The sequence below is a fragment of the Mustela nigripes genome, chromosome X (genome assembly GCF_022355385.1).
Source record: "Mustela nigripes isolate SB6536 chromosome X, MUSNIG.SB6536, whole genome shotgun sequence".
NCBI lineage: Eukaryota > Metazoa > Chordata > Mammalia > Carnivora > Mustelidae > Mustela > Mustela nigripes.
The window spans coordinates 39,442,620-39,461,779 of NC_081575.1; the positions used below are offsets into that span (position 1 = coordinate 39,442,620).

Genomic DNA, 19,160 nt, shown 5'->3' on the forward strand with positions numbered 1-19,160 from the left:
ATTGGAGAGGGCACGGATTGCATGGAGCACTGGGTGTGGTGCTAAAAACAAGGAATACTGTTATGTTGAAAATAAAACAAAATTTTTTAAAAAAGCTTTGATGGGAGGGGTTGGTGGGGTGGTGGGAGGGGAAGAACTTGGAGTGTTTCTCAATGGAAGTGACACTGGAATTTGGGACAGACAGTTATTTCTCCTGTGGGTTTAGTCATGTATTGTAAGTCATCTAGCATCTCTAGCCACCACCCACTAACTGCCAGCAGTGACTCCCATTTATAATAATCACACCAACATCCCCCCGTCATTTTCAAATGTATGTGAGGAGATGGTTCCCCCCCAACCCGCCAATATTTGGAAAACATTTGATAATAATGCTATCTGAGGAGGACAGGCCAGGTGGGGGAGAATCTGAATGGCCAGAGAATACAAAGACACTGGGCTCTGGAAGGAAGTTGTCTACATTAAATGTATGCTGGGGAGATGAAAATGACAACGGGTTTCATCCACTACAGATGTTCTAGAAGAGTAAATATTGTCTGCGAGACCCATGCTAAGTAGGATCAATGCCTGTTCTGTTCATGGGCAGGTGAGGTCACTTTAGTTCTACCAGTTACTGGCTGGGTGGAAGAGGAGAAAATTGGTGTGATCAGAGGAGAAAATTGGTGTGATCGGAGGGGCACAAAACCACCCAAAACTTCCGTGCTAACCTGCATGTTCTGGGGCCTAGAGTCCTCAGCTGAGAGTCTCTGCTGAGGGACTGATCATCTGAAGCTGTCCCTGTCTTCCGAGAAGAGGGCTTCTCTAAGAGGAGGGCCATGTTAATAAACATCCTGGTCTTCCTGGTCAAAAGACTTATGAGGTATTTCTGCAGTCCCTATTCAGCAAAGGAACCCCCTTGGAGGGGATAGTCAGTAAGGGATAACACCCTCCCGCAGGTATGGAGAAACATTATGGCTTGGAGTCAAAAATGATGTGGGGATAGGAGAAGAATATGAGAATATGAGAGTATGACAAGAGCTGGCCCCTGCCCTACTTGAGGCGGCAATAAGTCCCTGAGCCCTTTGGGGGAGGCTGAAAACAATCCTAGACATGGTGTGAGAAGGCAAACTCAAGACTGTCCCAGTTTTGCTGATCTAGACTGTTACCAAACTTGGACCATTCCACCCCACTCCTAAAGGCTGGTGCCATTGCCCTAGATATTCCAAACAATAAAGGGGTCCAGTAGTACACCAGTTGGTGTTCTTACCTGAGAGGTCCAGCTACATCTTCCCCGAGCGTCTCTTGCATGCGCCATATTTAGACACTGACTGACTGCCTTTTTCTCCATACCCTCAGTATTGAGGCACGGGCTGTGCTGTGTTTGAGCAGAAATGGGTGGGTCTGAGAGCTGAATGCTACATGATATACTGCCACATCAACCCAGGAGTTGAATTGAATCACTCAGTGATCAGTCTGGAAACATCATATGCCCATAAATCAGAGAATTGTCTAATAGCGTAGCAGTCTCTTTTTACCATCCCCAAAATGTTCACCAGCCATCCCTAGATTAGCATACAACATGCTCTACAGAATTCTGAATGCATGGAAGTACCCAAAGAAGAAACAAATTCGAAATAGAGGCCGAATCCCATTTTGAAAAATATCATCTCAACTGAAGATACCTACAACTTCTTTGTTGAGCAAATTTTCTGTTCAGGGACAGGACCAGCCAGAAAAGGCTAACCCCTCCCTTCAGCCACAGGAACCTGGCAGGCAGTGAAGCAGGAAACTAATCCTGGGCCAGGATTCCCCCAAGAGCTCTGTCCCAGCTGTTCAGCTGTACTAAATGTCTTTGTTGGGCTGGATCCCTAGCGCCCATGATGTATGGATAGGATAGGGATTTTCAAAATCACTATTTGGTAAGTAATGATACTACTACTCGTAATAGCTCACATTCATTAAATGGCTACTACATGGAAGGCTTCCCAGTGCTTCACAAGCATAGTCTCATTTAATCTTCACAGTAAACCTATGAGGTAGGTAAGCCCCATTACACAGAAGGGAAAACTGACCCTCTGAAAGGTCAACTGACTTGTCTAAAGTAATCCCGTCAGCAAATAAGTAGCAGAGCAAGGAATAGAACCAACATCCATCGGGAAGTTTCCACTGGTGCTCCAAAACTACCCATCTGGAAAAGCAGAGAGAAGCACATGCCTGTAGGGTATGGGGAAAAATGTGAGAGCCCCCAATTCTCTGGAGGTAGAGACCTAAGGATGGTTGAATTGGGGACTTTGCTGGAGCAAGCTGAAACAAGATGGAAAGAGAGAAAGAAAGAAGAGAAAGCTTGACTTTGGGGAGTTGGTTTTCACTGTCTCTAAGCCAAGAGCTAAACCACCCTCCCGCAACCTGTCTCCTATGCGGCTAAGGCAGTGGCATAACAAAAGGTCTCGTGCATTGGGGAAACTTCCAAAATATTTTAAGATCAAGAACCTTGTTCTCACTGAACCACCGACTCAGTGTAGAGGAGCTTCTTAGATTTGGACATCCCAAAAGCCTAGATACCTTAAATTATTTGCCTTCCCTATACCTGACATTTTGAAGATTAGGTAAATGACAAGTAAATATTTAATCGGTAAATACATACTCCTTGGGGTGCCTGGGTAGCTCAGTTGTTAAGCGTCTGCCTTTGGCTCAGGTCATGATCTCAGGGTCCTGGGATCGAGTCCCACCTTGGGTTCCCTGTTCAACAAGAAGCCTGCTTCTCCCTCTCTCTCTCCCCCTGCTTTATTCCCTCTCTCACTCTCTCTCTCTCTCTTTTAAATAAATAAAATCTTAAAAAATAAATACATATTGTTAATAAAGTTTCTTTCCAAAATGCCTCTAACAGATGTCCTGAGCACACCCCGTGCAATCACCTACACTTTCTGTGCATCCCCAGGTCTAGAAAAAACTCATTGCCAGTCACAAGATCCCTCTGCCCCGCATCTCTCAACTCTTAACTACATGGTTCAACCAAGAGATGGCCTTGTAAATTCCGGTGTCAGAGATGGCATAAAGAACCATTTGTATTTTTGAACTCACACTGGCCTGGCCTCATTTCCAGGCAGTTGAGGACATTTGGATTTGAGTACCACACATAAAAATAATTCAAAATATATGGGCAAAGCCTCACTAATTTCAGCCCCTTCTGGCAAAATGGGAAGGGCTTCAAGCCTACAGATAAAGAAAAGACTATTCAGGAAACTGAACTTTAAAAAGGAAAAAGTTCATGTGATTATTGCCATCCATGGTTAAGAGAGCAACCTGCAAAGGATGATTGCTTGGTTGGTTGCAATATGTAGGGTCTTGGGTAAGGACATCTGGGTGACAAAAAGAGGTACAACCACTATTGTTTCTGCTACTACTGAAGATCATAAAGGGGATTACAAGGGAGAAAATGTACAGTCTATTTTTCCCAAGCATTTTCACCTGCAACATGTCAGCTGATTCCCAATGAGATATCTAGAAGAGGGTTAGCATTCCACCATGTTTTGAGGAGAGGCACAGAGTGATTCAGATGCATATCTGAAGTAACCAGTGCTGAGTAAAAATGTTGAACATTGACTAGAGGGTGGCAGTAATGAAATCACCTCTTGAATGGTGTTTTCTGCTACAAAGATGTTCAGGACCTCTGGTAAAGAGAGGACCTAGCACCTCCAAGGGCCCAGAGATGGCTGAAGCCACACTGGCCCAGGCCTGGCTCCTACAAGCTAGCCCGTCTTCTCTACCTCTGTCCTTCAACCTTCTCTAGCCGACTCAACACGCTCTCCATTTTCTACTAATCAAAACCCCAATTCAACTATACTCAACTATTCCAAACCATACTGATTTGTTCTTCTCTGAACTCTTTGTTTTGGATCATACATCCTTTTGAAAATCTGATGAAAGATATAGACTTTTTCCTTTAAGGAATATGTGTTGGCAGACATGTTGCACACTCTTGCAGACCCTTGCATGCATTCTCGCTCTCTGTCTCTCTCTCTCTCACACACACACGCACACACGCACACACACTTGGAGTACACAATTTCAGTCCTTGGGCTAATTTAAAAAGGAATTACCCTTAAGGCCAGATGAAGAAAACCTGAGACTAGGCAAGCTTACAGGTTGAACATTCTCCTTTGACTTTCTAGCAACCTCTTACTCCTAACCTCAGCCTACTTGCCCTATCCTCTGCCCTTTAGCTTCTTGTTGTCCTTGATTACCCAGGGTTCATCATTACCTTGGCCCTTCTCCTCCCATCTGGGAGTCTCATTTCATCAGGACTCATCTGGCATAATGAGCTAGCTTTCTTGGTGGGCAGATCCCAGATACTATATTTGACAAAGATTTGCAGATCAAGTAGGACATGTATTTGAACTGGGGTCTTCTGCAAATAATAGGGAGATTATTTGGAAAGAGGAGGAGCCCTTTCAGAACTACAGCTCATTTCACCTAGGACCACTCCTGTCTACTCTAGAATACACAATACTCCAGATGGTGACCTACTCAGATATGAGATAACAGTCTATAACTTCATATGAAGAAAGGACAAAGGCCATGTCACATACATGATGGTCTTCCCTACAACTATCTTCATACTCTTTGTACCTGAGACTCTGCCACTGTTATCACTGGCTTACCACTCCTTCACACACTGATCCCAACAGTTTATGTCCGAACTACCATAGGGGAATAGTTGAGGTAAAAAACCCTTACGGAAGCTGGTGGCAAGTCCTTCTTGTGAATGAATGACCACAGGATGGAGAGCTTGTCCCGGGAGGCCACAGTGCTGGTATAGGTGCAGACAAGTGTGACATCAGATCCAACAGTCACATTCACAACACTGTTTGGGATGGTTACCTGCACCATACTAACTTGACCTGAAAAAATAATCATCAAAAAGAAAATGATACACTTTCACATTCTGATGACACTTTTTCATTACCAAGCACTTTCGTTGACATCTTGTTGAAAGAATCCAGGGTGAAGAGGAGGAGGAGGAGAATAAACTATACAGGAAAGCCGAGCAAGCAACTGGCATGGAGATAGCAGAGTTTCTAACAAATTATGATGTAATGAAACTCAGGTCCTATGTGATGGTGAGACAATAACACCAAACTGGGAATTCTTCTGTATGAGGATTGTCTTAAACAGATGTTCTTAAAATATTGTCCAGGGACCAAAAAAGGTCCATGAATATGGGGAACAACTAATCCAGTTTGTCCAGGACTAACAGATTTCTTTGATGTGGAACTTACAGGTTTTTTTCTTCCAAGTCTTTATTTAAATTCAAGTTAGTTAACATATTGAGTAGTATTGGTATCAGGAGTAGAATTTAGTGACTCATCACTTACGTGTAATACCCAGAGCTCATCCCAGCAAGTGCCCTCTTTAATAGCCATCAACCGTTCAACCCATCCCACCTCCCACATCCCCTCCAGCAACCCTCACTTTGTTCTCTATCATTAAGAGTCTTTTATGGTTTGCCTTCCTCTCTATTTTGATCGTATTTTATTTTCCTTCCCTTCCTCTATGTTCATCTGCTTTGTTTCTTAAATTCCACATAAGATTGAAATTATATGGTATTTTTCTTTCTCTGACTGACAGATTAACATAATACCCTCTAGTTCCATTCATGTTGCTGCAAATGGCAAGATTGCATTCTCTCTCTCTTTTTTTTTTTTTTTGGCTGAGTAATATTATATATATATTTATATATATAATATATTTATTTATATATACCTCAACCATCTCTCTCTCTCTCTATATATATATATATACATATTTATGTATATATATATATATATATCCTCTTTATCCATTCATCAGTTGATGGACATTTGGAGTCTTTCCATATTTCCATATTTTGGCTATTGTGGACATTGCTGCTATAAATATTGGGGTGCATGTGCCCCTTTGAATCAATATTTTTGTATCCTTTGGGTAAATATCTAGTAGTGCAATGGCTGGGTCATAGGGTAGCTCTATTTTTAACTTTCTGAGGAACCTCCATACTGTTTTCCAGAGTGGCTGGACCAGTTTGCCTTCCCACCAAAAGTGTAGGGGTGTTCCCCTCTCACTGCATCCTCACCAACATCTATTGTTTCCTGACTTGTTACTTTAGCCATTCTGACAGGTGCAAGGTGGTATCTCATTGTGGTTTTGATTTGTATTTCCCTGATGATGAGTGACGTTGAGCATTTTTTTGTGTGTCTATTGGCCATTTGTATGTTTTCTTTGGAGGAACTTTCGGTTTTAAAATAGGGTTTCAGCAAACCATACTGCTTTTGTTAGGATGTCCAGTGCTTAAACCAGGAAAATCTCAGGAAAACCAGGATGAACTGGTCACCTTATCCCTACGACCATTTTGAGAAACTTTAAGATCAAAATGATATTAATAATGATATAAAAAAGTTATTTTTCTTTTTCACTCTCATCCTCTCATTAGTGTACAGTGGGGTGTTCCACTAGCTACTGATGATGGTGACATCATTGCTTTTGCAGCTAATGGAATGTGTGCTTATATATTTTTTGTTTAAATAATTTTTAGTTTTAATTTCTAATTCAATAAATATAGATAGAAATAAGTGACAGCAAAAATTCCTTGGGAATCCTCAGGTCCTTTCAATTTTTTTTTTTTTTTTTAAAGATTTTATTTATTTATTTGACAGAGAGAGATCACAAGTAGTCGGAGAGGCAGGCAGAGAGAGAGAGAGGGAAGCAGGCTCCCTGCTGAGCAGAGAGCCCGATGCGGGACTTGATCCCAGGACCCTGAGATCATGACCTGAGCCGAAGGCAGCGGCTTAACCACTGAGCCACCCAGGCGCCCGGTCCTTTCAATTTTTAATTGAAAATTTTATTGAGATAACAGTAGAGTCACATGCAGTTCTAAGAAACAGCACTGATATTCCATGTACACTTTACCCAGCCCCCACAATGGTAACATTTTATAAAACTATACTGTAAAATCACAGATAGGACACTGACATTGATCCACTGATCTTATTTGTATTTCTCCAGTTCTACTGGTACTCAAGTGGGTGTGTGTTCATTTAGTTTGATACACTTTTATCACATGTGTAAGTTTGTGTATCTACCATCACAATCAAGATACTGAACAGTTCCATCACTACAAATATCCCTAATGTTGGCTTTTTATAATCACACTCACCTCCCTCCTGCACCCCATCCCTGATTATAAGCATTGGAAGCCACTAATCTATCTTTCATTTATAAAATTGTCATTTTGTAATCTTTTGGGATGGGCTTCTTTCACTTACCATAATTAGGATTCTACCCAAGTTGCATCGGTAACTCACTGCCATTTGTTGCTTAGGAGTACTCAATCTGTTTAACAATTTACCTATTTAGGAACATCTAGGTTGTTTCCAGGTTTGGACTGTTGAATAAAAGTCCAATGTACAGATTTTTGTGGGAACATAAATTTCTATTTCACTGGGATAAATTCACAAGAGTGCAATTGATGGGTCTGATGATAGTGACAGGTTTAGGTTTATTAAAAGCAAAAACAGGGGTTCCTGGGTAGTTCAGTCAGTTGAGTGTCCGACTCTTGATCTCAGCTCAGGTCTTGATCTTGGGGTCATAGTTTCAAGCCCCATTTTGGGCTCTACACTGGGCATAAGACCTACTTACACACACACACACACACACACACACACGCACACACACACAAGCATACTGAAAACCAGCCACATACTTTTCCAGAGTGGCTATACAAATAAACATTCTCACCAATAACATATGAGCAGTCCAGTCTCTCCACATCTTCCCCAGTCTCTAGTGTTGTCACTGTTCTCTACTTCAACCATTATAATAAGAGGGTAGTAATATATCATTGTGATTTTAATTTATCTTTCCCTGATGTAATTTAATGATGCTAAACAACTTCTTATATGCGAATTTTCCATTTGTATATCTTCCTCAGCGAAAGGTCTGTTCATATTTTTAGCCCATTTTCTAATTGGATTATTTAATTTTCAACTGGTGAATTTTGAGAGTTCCCTGTGTAATCTAGATTCCAGTCTCTTCTTGGAGAGAGAGAGGTTATTTTTTTCTTCCTTTCCAATCCATATGCTTTTTATTGCTTTTTACTACCTTATTGCAGTGACTATAACTTCCAGTACTTTACATTTACAACATGTATGTAACATAATACAAAACATGTTAGCTGTTGGTTATTTGCAGACGTTTTTTAATCAAGTTGAGGTAATTCTCCTCTGTCATGGATTGCATTGTGCACCACCAAAAGATATGTGTAAGTTCTAATTCCTGATATCTGTGAATGTGACCTTATTTGGAAATAGGGTCTTTGCAATGTAATTAAGTTAAGGATCTTGAGATGAGATGATTCTGGATTTGGGGTGGGCTTTAAATCCAATGATTGTTGTCCCCCTAAGAAAAAGGAGAGGGAGATTTGACAAAGATACACAAAGAGAAAGTTCATATGAGGATAAAATCAAACACTGGAGCATTGTATATACACATAAAGGAACACCAAGAATTTCTAGAAGCCAAGTAGCAGAAAGACATGGCATAGAGAGAAACAATATTGTCAAAGCTTTACCTTCAGACTTTTGGCCTCCAGAACTGTGAGAGAATATATTTCTCTTGTTTCATGCCACCCAGTTTCTGGCAATTTGTGGCAGCTCTTCAAAATGAACACATCTTTTATTGTTTAACTTACTGAGCATCTTTATCATGAATGAGTATTGAATTTTGTCAGATGCTCTTTTTGTATCAATTGAAATAATCATTTGGTTTTTTTCTTTAGCCAGTTGATAGGATACATTACACCAAATAACTCTGAGTGTTGAGCCAGCCTTACATATTCAAAATAAATCCTACTTAGTCATGGTGTAGAATTAGTTTCCAGAGTAGGATTCAATTTCCTAGTGCTTTTTCATGAGTTATTGAGTCAAAGTTCATGAAAGAATTTGGTCTATAGTTTTCTCTTTCTTCACTGTCTGGTTTTAGTATCAGGGTAATACTGGCCTCATAAAATGAGTTGAAAATGTTCCGTCTTCTATGTTTTGGAAAAGTCTGTGTAAAATTGTTGTTAATTATTTTTTAAATGTTTGGTAGACTTATCCAGTGAAAGTATCTAGGCCTAAGTATTTCTTTTTCAGTAGCTTTTTAAACTATGGATTCAATTTCTTTAAGAGTTTTGGGATATTCATATTATCTACTTTGTATTGAGTGAGTTTTAGTAGTTTGTTGTTTTGGGGGAATTGGTTCAAAGAACCAGATTTTTATTCATTTAATAATTTTCTTATTTTAATTTCATTGACTTCAGCTCTTTATTATTTCCTTTCTTCTCTTTGCTTTGAGTTTATTTTACTCTTTCTTCCAGTTTCTTGATGTAGAAACTTCAATTATTGACTTGACACTTTTCTTAATTTCAAATGGAAGCATTTAGTGCTATAATTTTCTCTCTCAGCACTGCTTTAGTTGCATATAACATATTTCCATATGTTATGTTTTCATTTTTATTCAGCTTTATATATATTCTTTAAATTTCCTTTGAGATTTCCTTTTTGGTCCATAGATTATTTAGAAGTGAGTAGCATAATTACCAAGAGTTTAGGGACTTTCTTTTTCTCTTTCTGTTCTTGATTTCTAGTTTGATTCCATTGTGCTCAGAGAACAGATTCTGCATGATTTTAATTCTTTTACATTTGTGGAGGTTTTTTGTTTGCTTGTTTATTTTTAATGGATGAGCATGTACTCTATCTTGGTAAATATTCTGCAGGTACCCAGGGAAACAAGTGCATTTTGTTATGGTTGGGTGAAGTGTTTTATACAAAGAGATATGTTTTTAAACATTATGGGGACGCCTGGGTGGTGCAGTCATTTAAGCGTCTGATTCTTGGTTTTGTCTCATGTCATGATCTCAAGCCCCTTGTCAGGCTCCTTGTTCAAGATGGGGTCTGCTTAAAGATTCTCTCTCTCTCTCTCTGCCCCTCCCCCATCCCTCAAAAAATAAATAAATCTTTAAAAAATGTGAATTCTCACCAAGGAAGACCACATTATGGGCCTTAAAACAAATCTTAACACATTTAAAAAAATAAATCACACAATATCTGCCCCCAGACCACAGTGGAATTAAAACAGAAATAAATTAACAAAAAGATTACTAGGAAGTCCCCAAAATACATGGAGATTAAACAACACACTTCTAAAGAACACATACATCAAATAAATCTCAAGCAAAATTTTAAAATATTTTTAACTAATGAAAATGAAGGGGCGCCTGGGTGGCTCAGTGGGTTAAGCCCCTGCCTTCGGTTCAGGTCATGGTCTCAGGGTCCTGGGATCGAGCCCCGCATCGGGCTCTCTGCTCAGCGGGGAGCCTGCTTCCTCCTCTCTCTCTCTCTGCCTGTCTCTCTGCCTACTCGTGATCTCTGTCAAACAAATAAATAAAAAATCTTTAAAAAAAAAGAAAATGAAAACACAACTTATAAGAATTTCTGGTATGCAACAAAAGCAGTGCTTAGAGGTAAATTTGCAGCATTGAATGCATATATTAGAAAACAAGAAAGATCTAAAATCAATCATGTAAGCTTACACTTTAGGAAACCAGAAAAAAAGAAAAAGTCATATCCAAAACAGAGAAAATAAATAATAAAAATTAGAGCAGAAATCAATGAAATTGAAAACAAGGCATCAATACAGAAAGCCAAAGAAACAAAAACTGGTTATTGTAAAAGACAGTAAAATTGAAAAGACTCTAACTTGGCTAAGATAAAAAATAGCGTGAACACAAATTGTTAATATCAGAAATTGAAGGGGGCATGACTATAGATACCATGGACAGTAAAAAGATGATAAAAGAATACTAGGAAAGACTTTATGCCTACAAATTTGATAACCTAGATAAAATGGACCAATTCCTTGAAAAACACAACCTACTAAAATTCACACAAGAAGTAGACAGTTTTGTCAGGTCTGTATCTACTTTGTATCTACTAAAGAAGTTGAATGAAGAGGTAATTAATAACCTCCCCAAACAGAAAGCACCAGGCCCAGATGGGTTCACTGATGAATTCTACCAAACATTTAAGGAAGAAATTCTATCAATTTTCTACACACTCTCTCAGAAGATAGAACAGGAGAAATATTTCCTAACTCATCCTATGATGTCAACATCACCCTAATACTAAAACCAGACAAAGACATCACAAGAAAACTATAGACCAATATCTCTAATGAACACAGATGCAAAAACCCTCAATACAATATTAGTAAGTCAAATCCAACAATTCATAGAGAGATTCTACACCATGGCCAAGTGGGATTTGTCTCAGGTATGCAAGGCTGGCTCAAAATTTGAAAAAGAATTTATGCAATCTATCACATGAACAGGTTTTTAAAAATCACATGATCATATCAATATATGCAGAAAAAGCATTTGCCAAAGCCTGACATCCATTTGTGATTAAAATTCTCAACTAGGAATATAAGGGAACTTATAGGAACTTATAGGAATATAAGGGAACATCTACAAAAAAAACCTGCCACTAACATCATCCTTAATGGTGAGAAATTAGAAGTTTTCCTACTAAGAGTAGGAGAAAGACAAGGGTGTTACCTTTCATCATTCCTTTTCAACCTCATTCTGAAAGCTCTACCTAATGCAATAAGATACAAAAAGGAAACAAAAAGTATACAGATTGTGAAGGAAATAACAGATGACATGATTGCCTATGTAGAAAAATCCAAAAGAATCAACAACAACGAAAACCTATGGAACTAATAGTGATTAAAGCCAGTTTTCAGGATATCAGATTAAGGCACAAAAGTTAATTGCTTTCCTATATACTGGCTGTGAACATGTGGAATTTGAAATTAAAAACACAATACCATTTACATTAGCACCCCTAAAATGAAATATCTGAGTATAAATCTAACTAATCTAATATCTGTTCAAAACCCATATGATGAAAACTAGAAAACTCTGATGAAACAAATAAAAAAAAAACCACAAGTAAATGGACAGGTAATCTATGTTCAATAGAATAGGAAGTCTCAATATTTCCAACTTGTCGGTTCTTCCCAACTTGATCTATCAAGTCAATGTTATTACAACCAAAATCCCAGGAAGTTATTTTGTGGATATTGACAAAGTTATTCTAAAGTTTGTATGGAGAAGTAAAAGAACCAGAATAGCCAATACAATATTGAAGAAGAACAAATTTGGTGGACTGACACTACTTCAAGACTTTTTATAGAGATATATAGTAATTAAGACTGTATAGTCTTGGTGAAAAAAAATAGGCAAATAGATTAATGCAACACAATAGAGAGCGCTGAAAAAGACCCACATAAAAGAGTCAACTGATTTTTGACAAAGGAAGGAGCAAAGGCAATACAATGGAACAAAGATAATCTTTTCAACAAATGGGTGCTGAAATAACTGGATGCCCATGTACAAAAAAAAAAAAAAAATGAATCTAGCCACAAAAAAATCTCAAAATGGATCACAGATCTAAATGAAAAAGCAAAATATAAAACTCCTAGAATATAATATAGGAGAAAATCTAGATGATCTTGGTATAGTAATGAATTTTTAGATAAAACACCAAAGGCACAATCCATGAAAGAAATAATTGATAAGCTGGACTTTATTAAAACTAAAATATTCTGTTCTGCAGAAGACACTGTCAAGAGAAAGAAGACTAAAGCCACAGACTAACAGAGACTATTTACAAAAGACATATTTGATAATGTTCTTCTATCCAAACTATACAAATAACTCCTAAAACTTGTTAATAAGAAAACAAACAACCATATTAAAATGGATTAAAGACCTTAGCAGACACCTCACCAAAGATTATATACAGATGGCAAATATGCATCTGGAAAGATGCTTCACATCCTATGTCATCAGGGGGATAGAAATTAAAACAATGAGATACTATTACACACCCATTAGAATGGCCAAAGTACAGAACACTGACAACACCAAATGCGGGTGAGGATGTGGAACAACAGGAATTCTCGTTTATTCATGGTGGGGATGCAAGATGGTACAGACATTTTGAAGACAGCTTGGTGTTTATTTACAAAACTAAAACACTCTTACCATACTATCCAGCAATTATGCTCTTTGGTATTTACCCAAAAAAGCTGAAAATTTAATCCACACAAAAATCTGCGCATGAATGTTTATAGTAGTTTTGTGTATAACTGCCCAAACTTGGAAGCAACCAAGGCATCCTTCAGTAGGTGAATTGATTAGTCAACTGTGGTATATAGGGGCACCTGGGTGGCTCAGTTGGTTGAGTGTCTGACTCTTGATTTCAGCTCAGATTATGATCTTAGGGTCCTGGCATGGAACCTCACATCGGGATCCCTACTCAATGGGGAATCTGTTTGAGGATTCTCTTTCTCTCTCCCTCTGCTCCTCTCCCATGCACTCTCTTGCTCTCTCTCTCTCTCTCTAACTATAAATAAATAAATATTTTTAAAAATCCTTTTAAAAATAAATTTAAAAATATATAAACTGTGGTATGTACAAACAATGGAATATTATTCAGTGTTAAAAGAGGAGCTGTTAAGCCATGGAAAGATATGGAGTGACATTAAATATATATTACTGGGTGAAAAAAGCCAATCTGGAAAGTCATCTTGAAATCCAGATTATTTCAATCCTGATATTCTGGAAAAAGCAAAACTATGGAGACAGTATAAATATCATTGGATTCAAGGGGTTAGTGGGGAGGAAGACATGGATAGGTGGAGCAGAGAGGATTTTTAGGGCAGTGAATATATTCTATATGATAATATAATGGCAGATACATGTCATTATACACTTCTCCAAACCTGTAGACATTTTGCCTATCATGTCAGAAAACTCCCATTTAAATGTCATTTTGGCAGACAGTCTCTTTTCTTTGGTTTCATGTTTTACCCACAGGGCTCGGCCTACTTTTGTGGGCTAGGGTTCAAATGCTAGGGTTTTTTAAAGATTTTATTCATTTATTTGACAGAGAAAGAGCACAAGCAGGGAGAGCAGGCAGATGAAGAGGGAGAAGCAGGCTTCCTGCTGAGCAGGCAGCCCAGTGTGGGACTCCATCCCAGGATCCTGGGATCTTGACCTGAGTGGAAGGCAGACACTTAACTGACTGAGCCACCCAGGTGCCCCTCTAATGCTAGTTTAATTTCCAGAGTCTCTGCAGTGTTGTTTTGGTCTCTTTGGTTTATCTGCTATCACTAGGGCTTCTGTTTGTCTCTGATTCTCTTGCCTGAGTGGGTGGAAGGGTTTCCCCAGGTCAGGTTGCTGGAGGTCTCTCAGTAAGGGATCAGTATGGTGGGACACTCCTACTGGTAGCCCTGGCTACTCCTGTGTCTCGTGGGTGGGGGGAGAGTCTGAGTCCCACACCAAGAGCCTTCCAGAACTGAACATTTGCTGTGACTTCATTCTCTTGTCTGTTCTACCCTCCCACCTCAGTGTCTCTAGATCAAAGTGAGGAGTCTCAGGCCCAGTGGGGAAAAAGAATGCTTCCTTTGTCTACTCTTGTTAGTGTGGCTTCTGATGACTCGCCCAGTAGTTGGTTCACTTGATGTCAGAAGGACTCTCATTAGATCTAGTGGAAGAATAAGCTTCCCTAGGCTACCCTCTGTTGCTAGGTTGGGATGTAGAAATGCCAGAACTGGCTACCCTCCTTCTTTGGGATGCAAAGAAATAAGACACCTTGCCACTGTTATTCTCAGGGTCCCAAAACCCTTTACTTTTTCTTACCATCTTTCAGAGTTCTCCCTTGGTTGTCTCTTGCATTATTTCCAGGGAGGGTTTAGACCTGTGCTTAGCAGAAAGAAGCAAGGACAAGCAGATCTATGCTTTTTTATACAGGTCAGAAATTTTCCTCAAGTTTTAAGAGTATTAAAAGGGTCCTGAGACCACCGAATTTGAGAGCTGTTGGCTTTCCAAAAGGGTGAGCTGTCCCTATGATTTGGAGGAACAGTACTCTACCCCAAAACCCAGCCTACCACGGTGCCTGAAATTCTCAGCACCATATAAGCATCTTTCAAAAAGGCTGTGATAGGGGACAATAGTTTGAGTAACACTATTGAGGCATTGGCTAATCTGATTAACTGGTTATTACCTATTGCAAACTCAGAGTATAGAAGATCTCCAAGATGGAACACAAGACCATCAGATAGCTATTAGAAGAAAAGGCCAAGTTTAAGAGATGCTCTCTGTGCTGCAGAGGAACCCGAGTGGGAGTTCTCACTGCTTGCAGGGTTACAGACAAGGAGAAGAATGAGATACAGAAATCATGGAAAGATCAGAGGAAATACTACAGAAAGACAAATCCTGGATCCCTTCCCAATTCTGCACATCCCAAGACTCTTTTAATTAACATTTTTCTTACTTAACAACAGGCAAACATAAATCAGGGAATTGACATTTTGAAAAATTAGAAGAAAAAGCAAACTATGTACTGAGAACCCTGGTTTTACATATTCAATAGCTAAGTTCTCTGTCACAGGCAAGCCACCCGGTTCAGCTGCTTCTCTGCCAGAGGTTGACTGTTTATAGGGTAACCAATACTGTGATCAACTGAGAAAAGTGATTTAGGATAGACCCCCATGCAGCACCTTCTGACTCTGCACAGTTTCCCTCTTCCCAATGTTCTCTCCATGCTTTCCCATGTCTCATTATGCCTTTCCAAAAAAAACAGAACTGATCTACAGAAAACAGCAACTCTTTCCAGTGGAAACTTTATTGGGGAAAGCTAAGTGGCTCTCTCCTGCCCTCAAAGACCCCATCTCATTTTTCCTGGAAGTTAGACACATCTTTAGCTATGCTTAAATGATGACTTCCAAATGTCTTTAAAGTGTCCAAAATAAAAAGGACAGAATGGGGATTTGGTGGCCATTAAAGTTCCCAGAAACTTTCCCCTAAAAACAGAGACTTTGAAAGTAGTATTTGGTCATTGTTTTTGTTTTCTAGTTTATGTCCCATTGTCTGCTATGGAGTTGGCTATTGGTGGGAGCCTATGACAAAGTAATCACCCTGCCCTCACTCCCAAAATACCTTTAAAGGCTGCTCTCTGAGAAAACGCTGGAAGGCAAAGTAAGCACAGCTCCCATACAAGGCAAGCCATGGAAGAGGCAGAGTTGCCTGTCAACAAATACCTATTGAGCACCTGTTTTGTGCCACACACAGTGCTAAACATGGGGAAACAGTAATAAATAAGACAGACACAATCTCTACTCACCCTATCAACACAGCAGGAAGCCATTTAGAGCACAGACCAGAATGAGGACAAAGGAAAATTAAGGCTTTGGGAACTATAAATGTGATTAAGACATTTGCAACATTTTTAAAGATAGAAGACCTACAAATACATAAATCATTTGAGATCTGTATAAGCTCGACAATATCACTTTAGAATAAGGATGGTAACCTCCAAGTCTACTGTGAGATGGTGTTTTTTAAGACAAGGACACATTGTCCTATAAATAGGTAACAGTTGGCAAGGCAGTATCTCTAGACCATTTTCTCGCCCAGATTCCTCATACCCACAGCACAACAATCAATCCTTAAATTCTGAAGAAAGTTTTCAGAAGTTGTCCCTCCTGGAGAGAGCAACATGCTTCAGAAACCAAAGCTACATATTTCCAGATGAATTTTTTTAAATGTCACCTGATCCCATTAGTGCACATTACTTAAGCCATGAAGATTAGCCTCTAGTCCACCCAAGAGAATTTCCTGTGATGGTGTAAATGTTGTATCTCAGTACTACCATCTGATTCAGTAAGTCACTACCCACACGTGTTTGCTGAGCACATGGAATTTTGCTAGTGTGACTGAGGAACTGAATTTCTCATTTCGTTTCATTTGAATTCATTTAAATCGAGGTAGTCATTATGCAGAGAGTGAACAGCACAAATGTAACCTTAAACTGAAAGTGATTCTGTGAGTTGCCAGTTAGAAAAGAAAGCAAGAAAGAAAGAAAAGAAAGAATGAGAGAGAGAGAGAGAAAGGAAGGATGGAAGGAAGGAAGAAAGATAGAAAGAAAATTTCCCTCCCTTTGGATTAACTTACTTTAAATTGGGAAATTACTTTAAAATTTAAAAAATCAGAAAAATCTCTGGGTTAACAAGACAGCGAATGAATAACAACCTATAGATTAGCGCCTGATTTAAACAAAACTCAGAACGGCACTCTCCCTCAGTGTCCTGGCTGGATGAGAAAGCAAAACAAAACAACACATATGTGGTTGAAATATGTGAGATTGTTTTTAAAAAATCAGGGCTGATGATTAAAAGAAACTAATCCAAAGTATATATATAAAGCAATCAACGTTTTGCAAAGATTTTTTTTTCATGTTTTGGTAATGATTGTTCACTTGTGTACTTACTGCCTACAATATGGCAGACACGGTGCTTACGAGGGAATTATCTTAATACACCAGAGCAAAAATCTTTATCAAATAACCATATTTAACATGATGCCTTCGAAGTGATTTAATTTCCAGCAATTTCACATATAATTGCTTCGTTTTTGACTTACAGTATAACCAAATGATCACTTTTTGGATTTGACCATGAGACTAAAGCTCAAGGATATTACTGCTTTGAAATGCATAACACATAACTCCAGAAAATGAAAATAACATTAAAAAATTTTTTAACAGGTGACTAATATATATTACAAGTATCCAAATGGTATGTGTGAACATTTTGCCAAAGACATTTTTGATGGAAATAATTTTCCTGAAATGAAATGTAACCTAAGACTTCCTAAGTAGTCCTCAGAAAGATGATTTGATCATATCAACACTTATTGCAGTATAATTGACATATACAATTAGAAAGATTCTGATTAAAATCTGTCTTGCTTAATTGTATAGAAAATTGATTTTAAATATGCATGTGAAAATTATTTCTGGATGCTTGGGAAGGTAATTCATTCTTTTGTTTTTCCAGCTTTACAGACACATAATTGACAAAAAACAAAGTGTGAGTGTACAGTGTACAATGTGTTGATTTGATACACTTACATATTGTAAAATGACTACCACCAAAGTGTTAACTAACACCTCCATCACATCACATAATTACCATCTCTTTTTTGTGGTGAGAACACTTAAGGTCTACTCTCTGGCAATTTTCAGGTATATATACAGTGTTATTAACTGTATATATATATAGAGTCATATATAGAGTATATATATATATAGAGAGAGAGAGTCATGTACATGAGATCCCCAGAATTTGCTCATCTTCTAACTGGAAATCTATACCCTTTGTCTAACACCCCTCTCTGCCCCAAGCCCCTGCTCACCATCATTCTTCTCTGTTTCTATGAGTTTGGCTTTTGTAGATTCCACTTCTAAGTGATATCCTACAGTATTCATCTTTCTCTGTCTGACTTACTTCACTTAGCATAATGCCCTCAAGGTCCATTTATGTTGTTCCAAATGGCAGCATTTCAGAAGGTAATTCATTCTTTCAACAAACATTTACTATGAGCCTACAATGTGCCAGGCACTGTGCTTGACACCAAAGAACATGACATTCTTCCTGACAAGGGAGACAAGTCCAGGTAGCACATCAAATTACGCATTGGTAAAAACATTATCATTATTTCACAGATGTATCTGGATCACCTGAGGGACACTACCAATGCCAAGTATAGATTACTGAAATCTTCCTTTCTCCGACTTCCATATGTACATAAGCATAGCCAACAATAATATATTATACCATATTTCCATTCTACCTGCTACACTGACACTACCATATTTTGCTATGGACCAGCTAGACTCTACAGATATAGAAATACAGTATAGTCTATATGCCAACAAAACCAGCCTTACAAGTCATGGAAGAACAAAGGCTCTGAAGTATTTATTGGTCACTCCGATTGGGTCTTGTTCTAAAAGTCACAATCAAATAAGATCGTGACATTGTCTAAGTAATTTTTAAAACAATAGAAAACTGTATACAAGGTAGAGACCCAATTTTGTCATGCTATACACACACACACACACACGTGTGTGTGTGTGTGTGTGTGTGTGTGTGTGTGTGTGTGTATACATACTTGCAAAGAAAAAAATATATACATAAGAAATTCACCCAAAATCTCAGGGTGGTAAGAGTGCTGGTGATTTTTATTTTATTTATGTTTT

General features: G+C 38.5%; 1 protein-coding gene across 1 annotated transcript in view; it reads right to left on the reverse strand.

Moving 5' to 3' along the window:
* VSIG1 (V-set and immunoglobulin domain containing 1) overlaps positions 1-19,160 on the reverse strand; it is a gene marked incomplete at its 5' end in the record, with an annotated part of 110,521 nt that overhangs the window by 16,402 nt on the left and 74,959 nt on the right. Inside the window, 2 exons of the mRNA XM_059385197.1 lie at positions 1,244-1,351; positions 4,714-4,877. Coding sequence (XP_059241180.1) covers positions 1,244-1,351; positions 4,714-4,877 — 272 coding nt within the window. The remainder of the gene's footprint in view (positions 1-1,243; positions 1,352-4,713; positions 4,878-19,160) is intronic.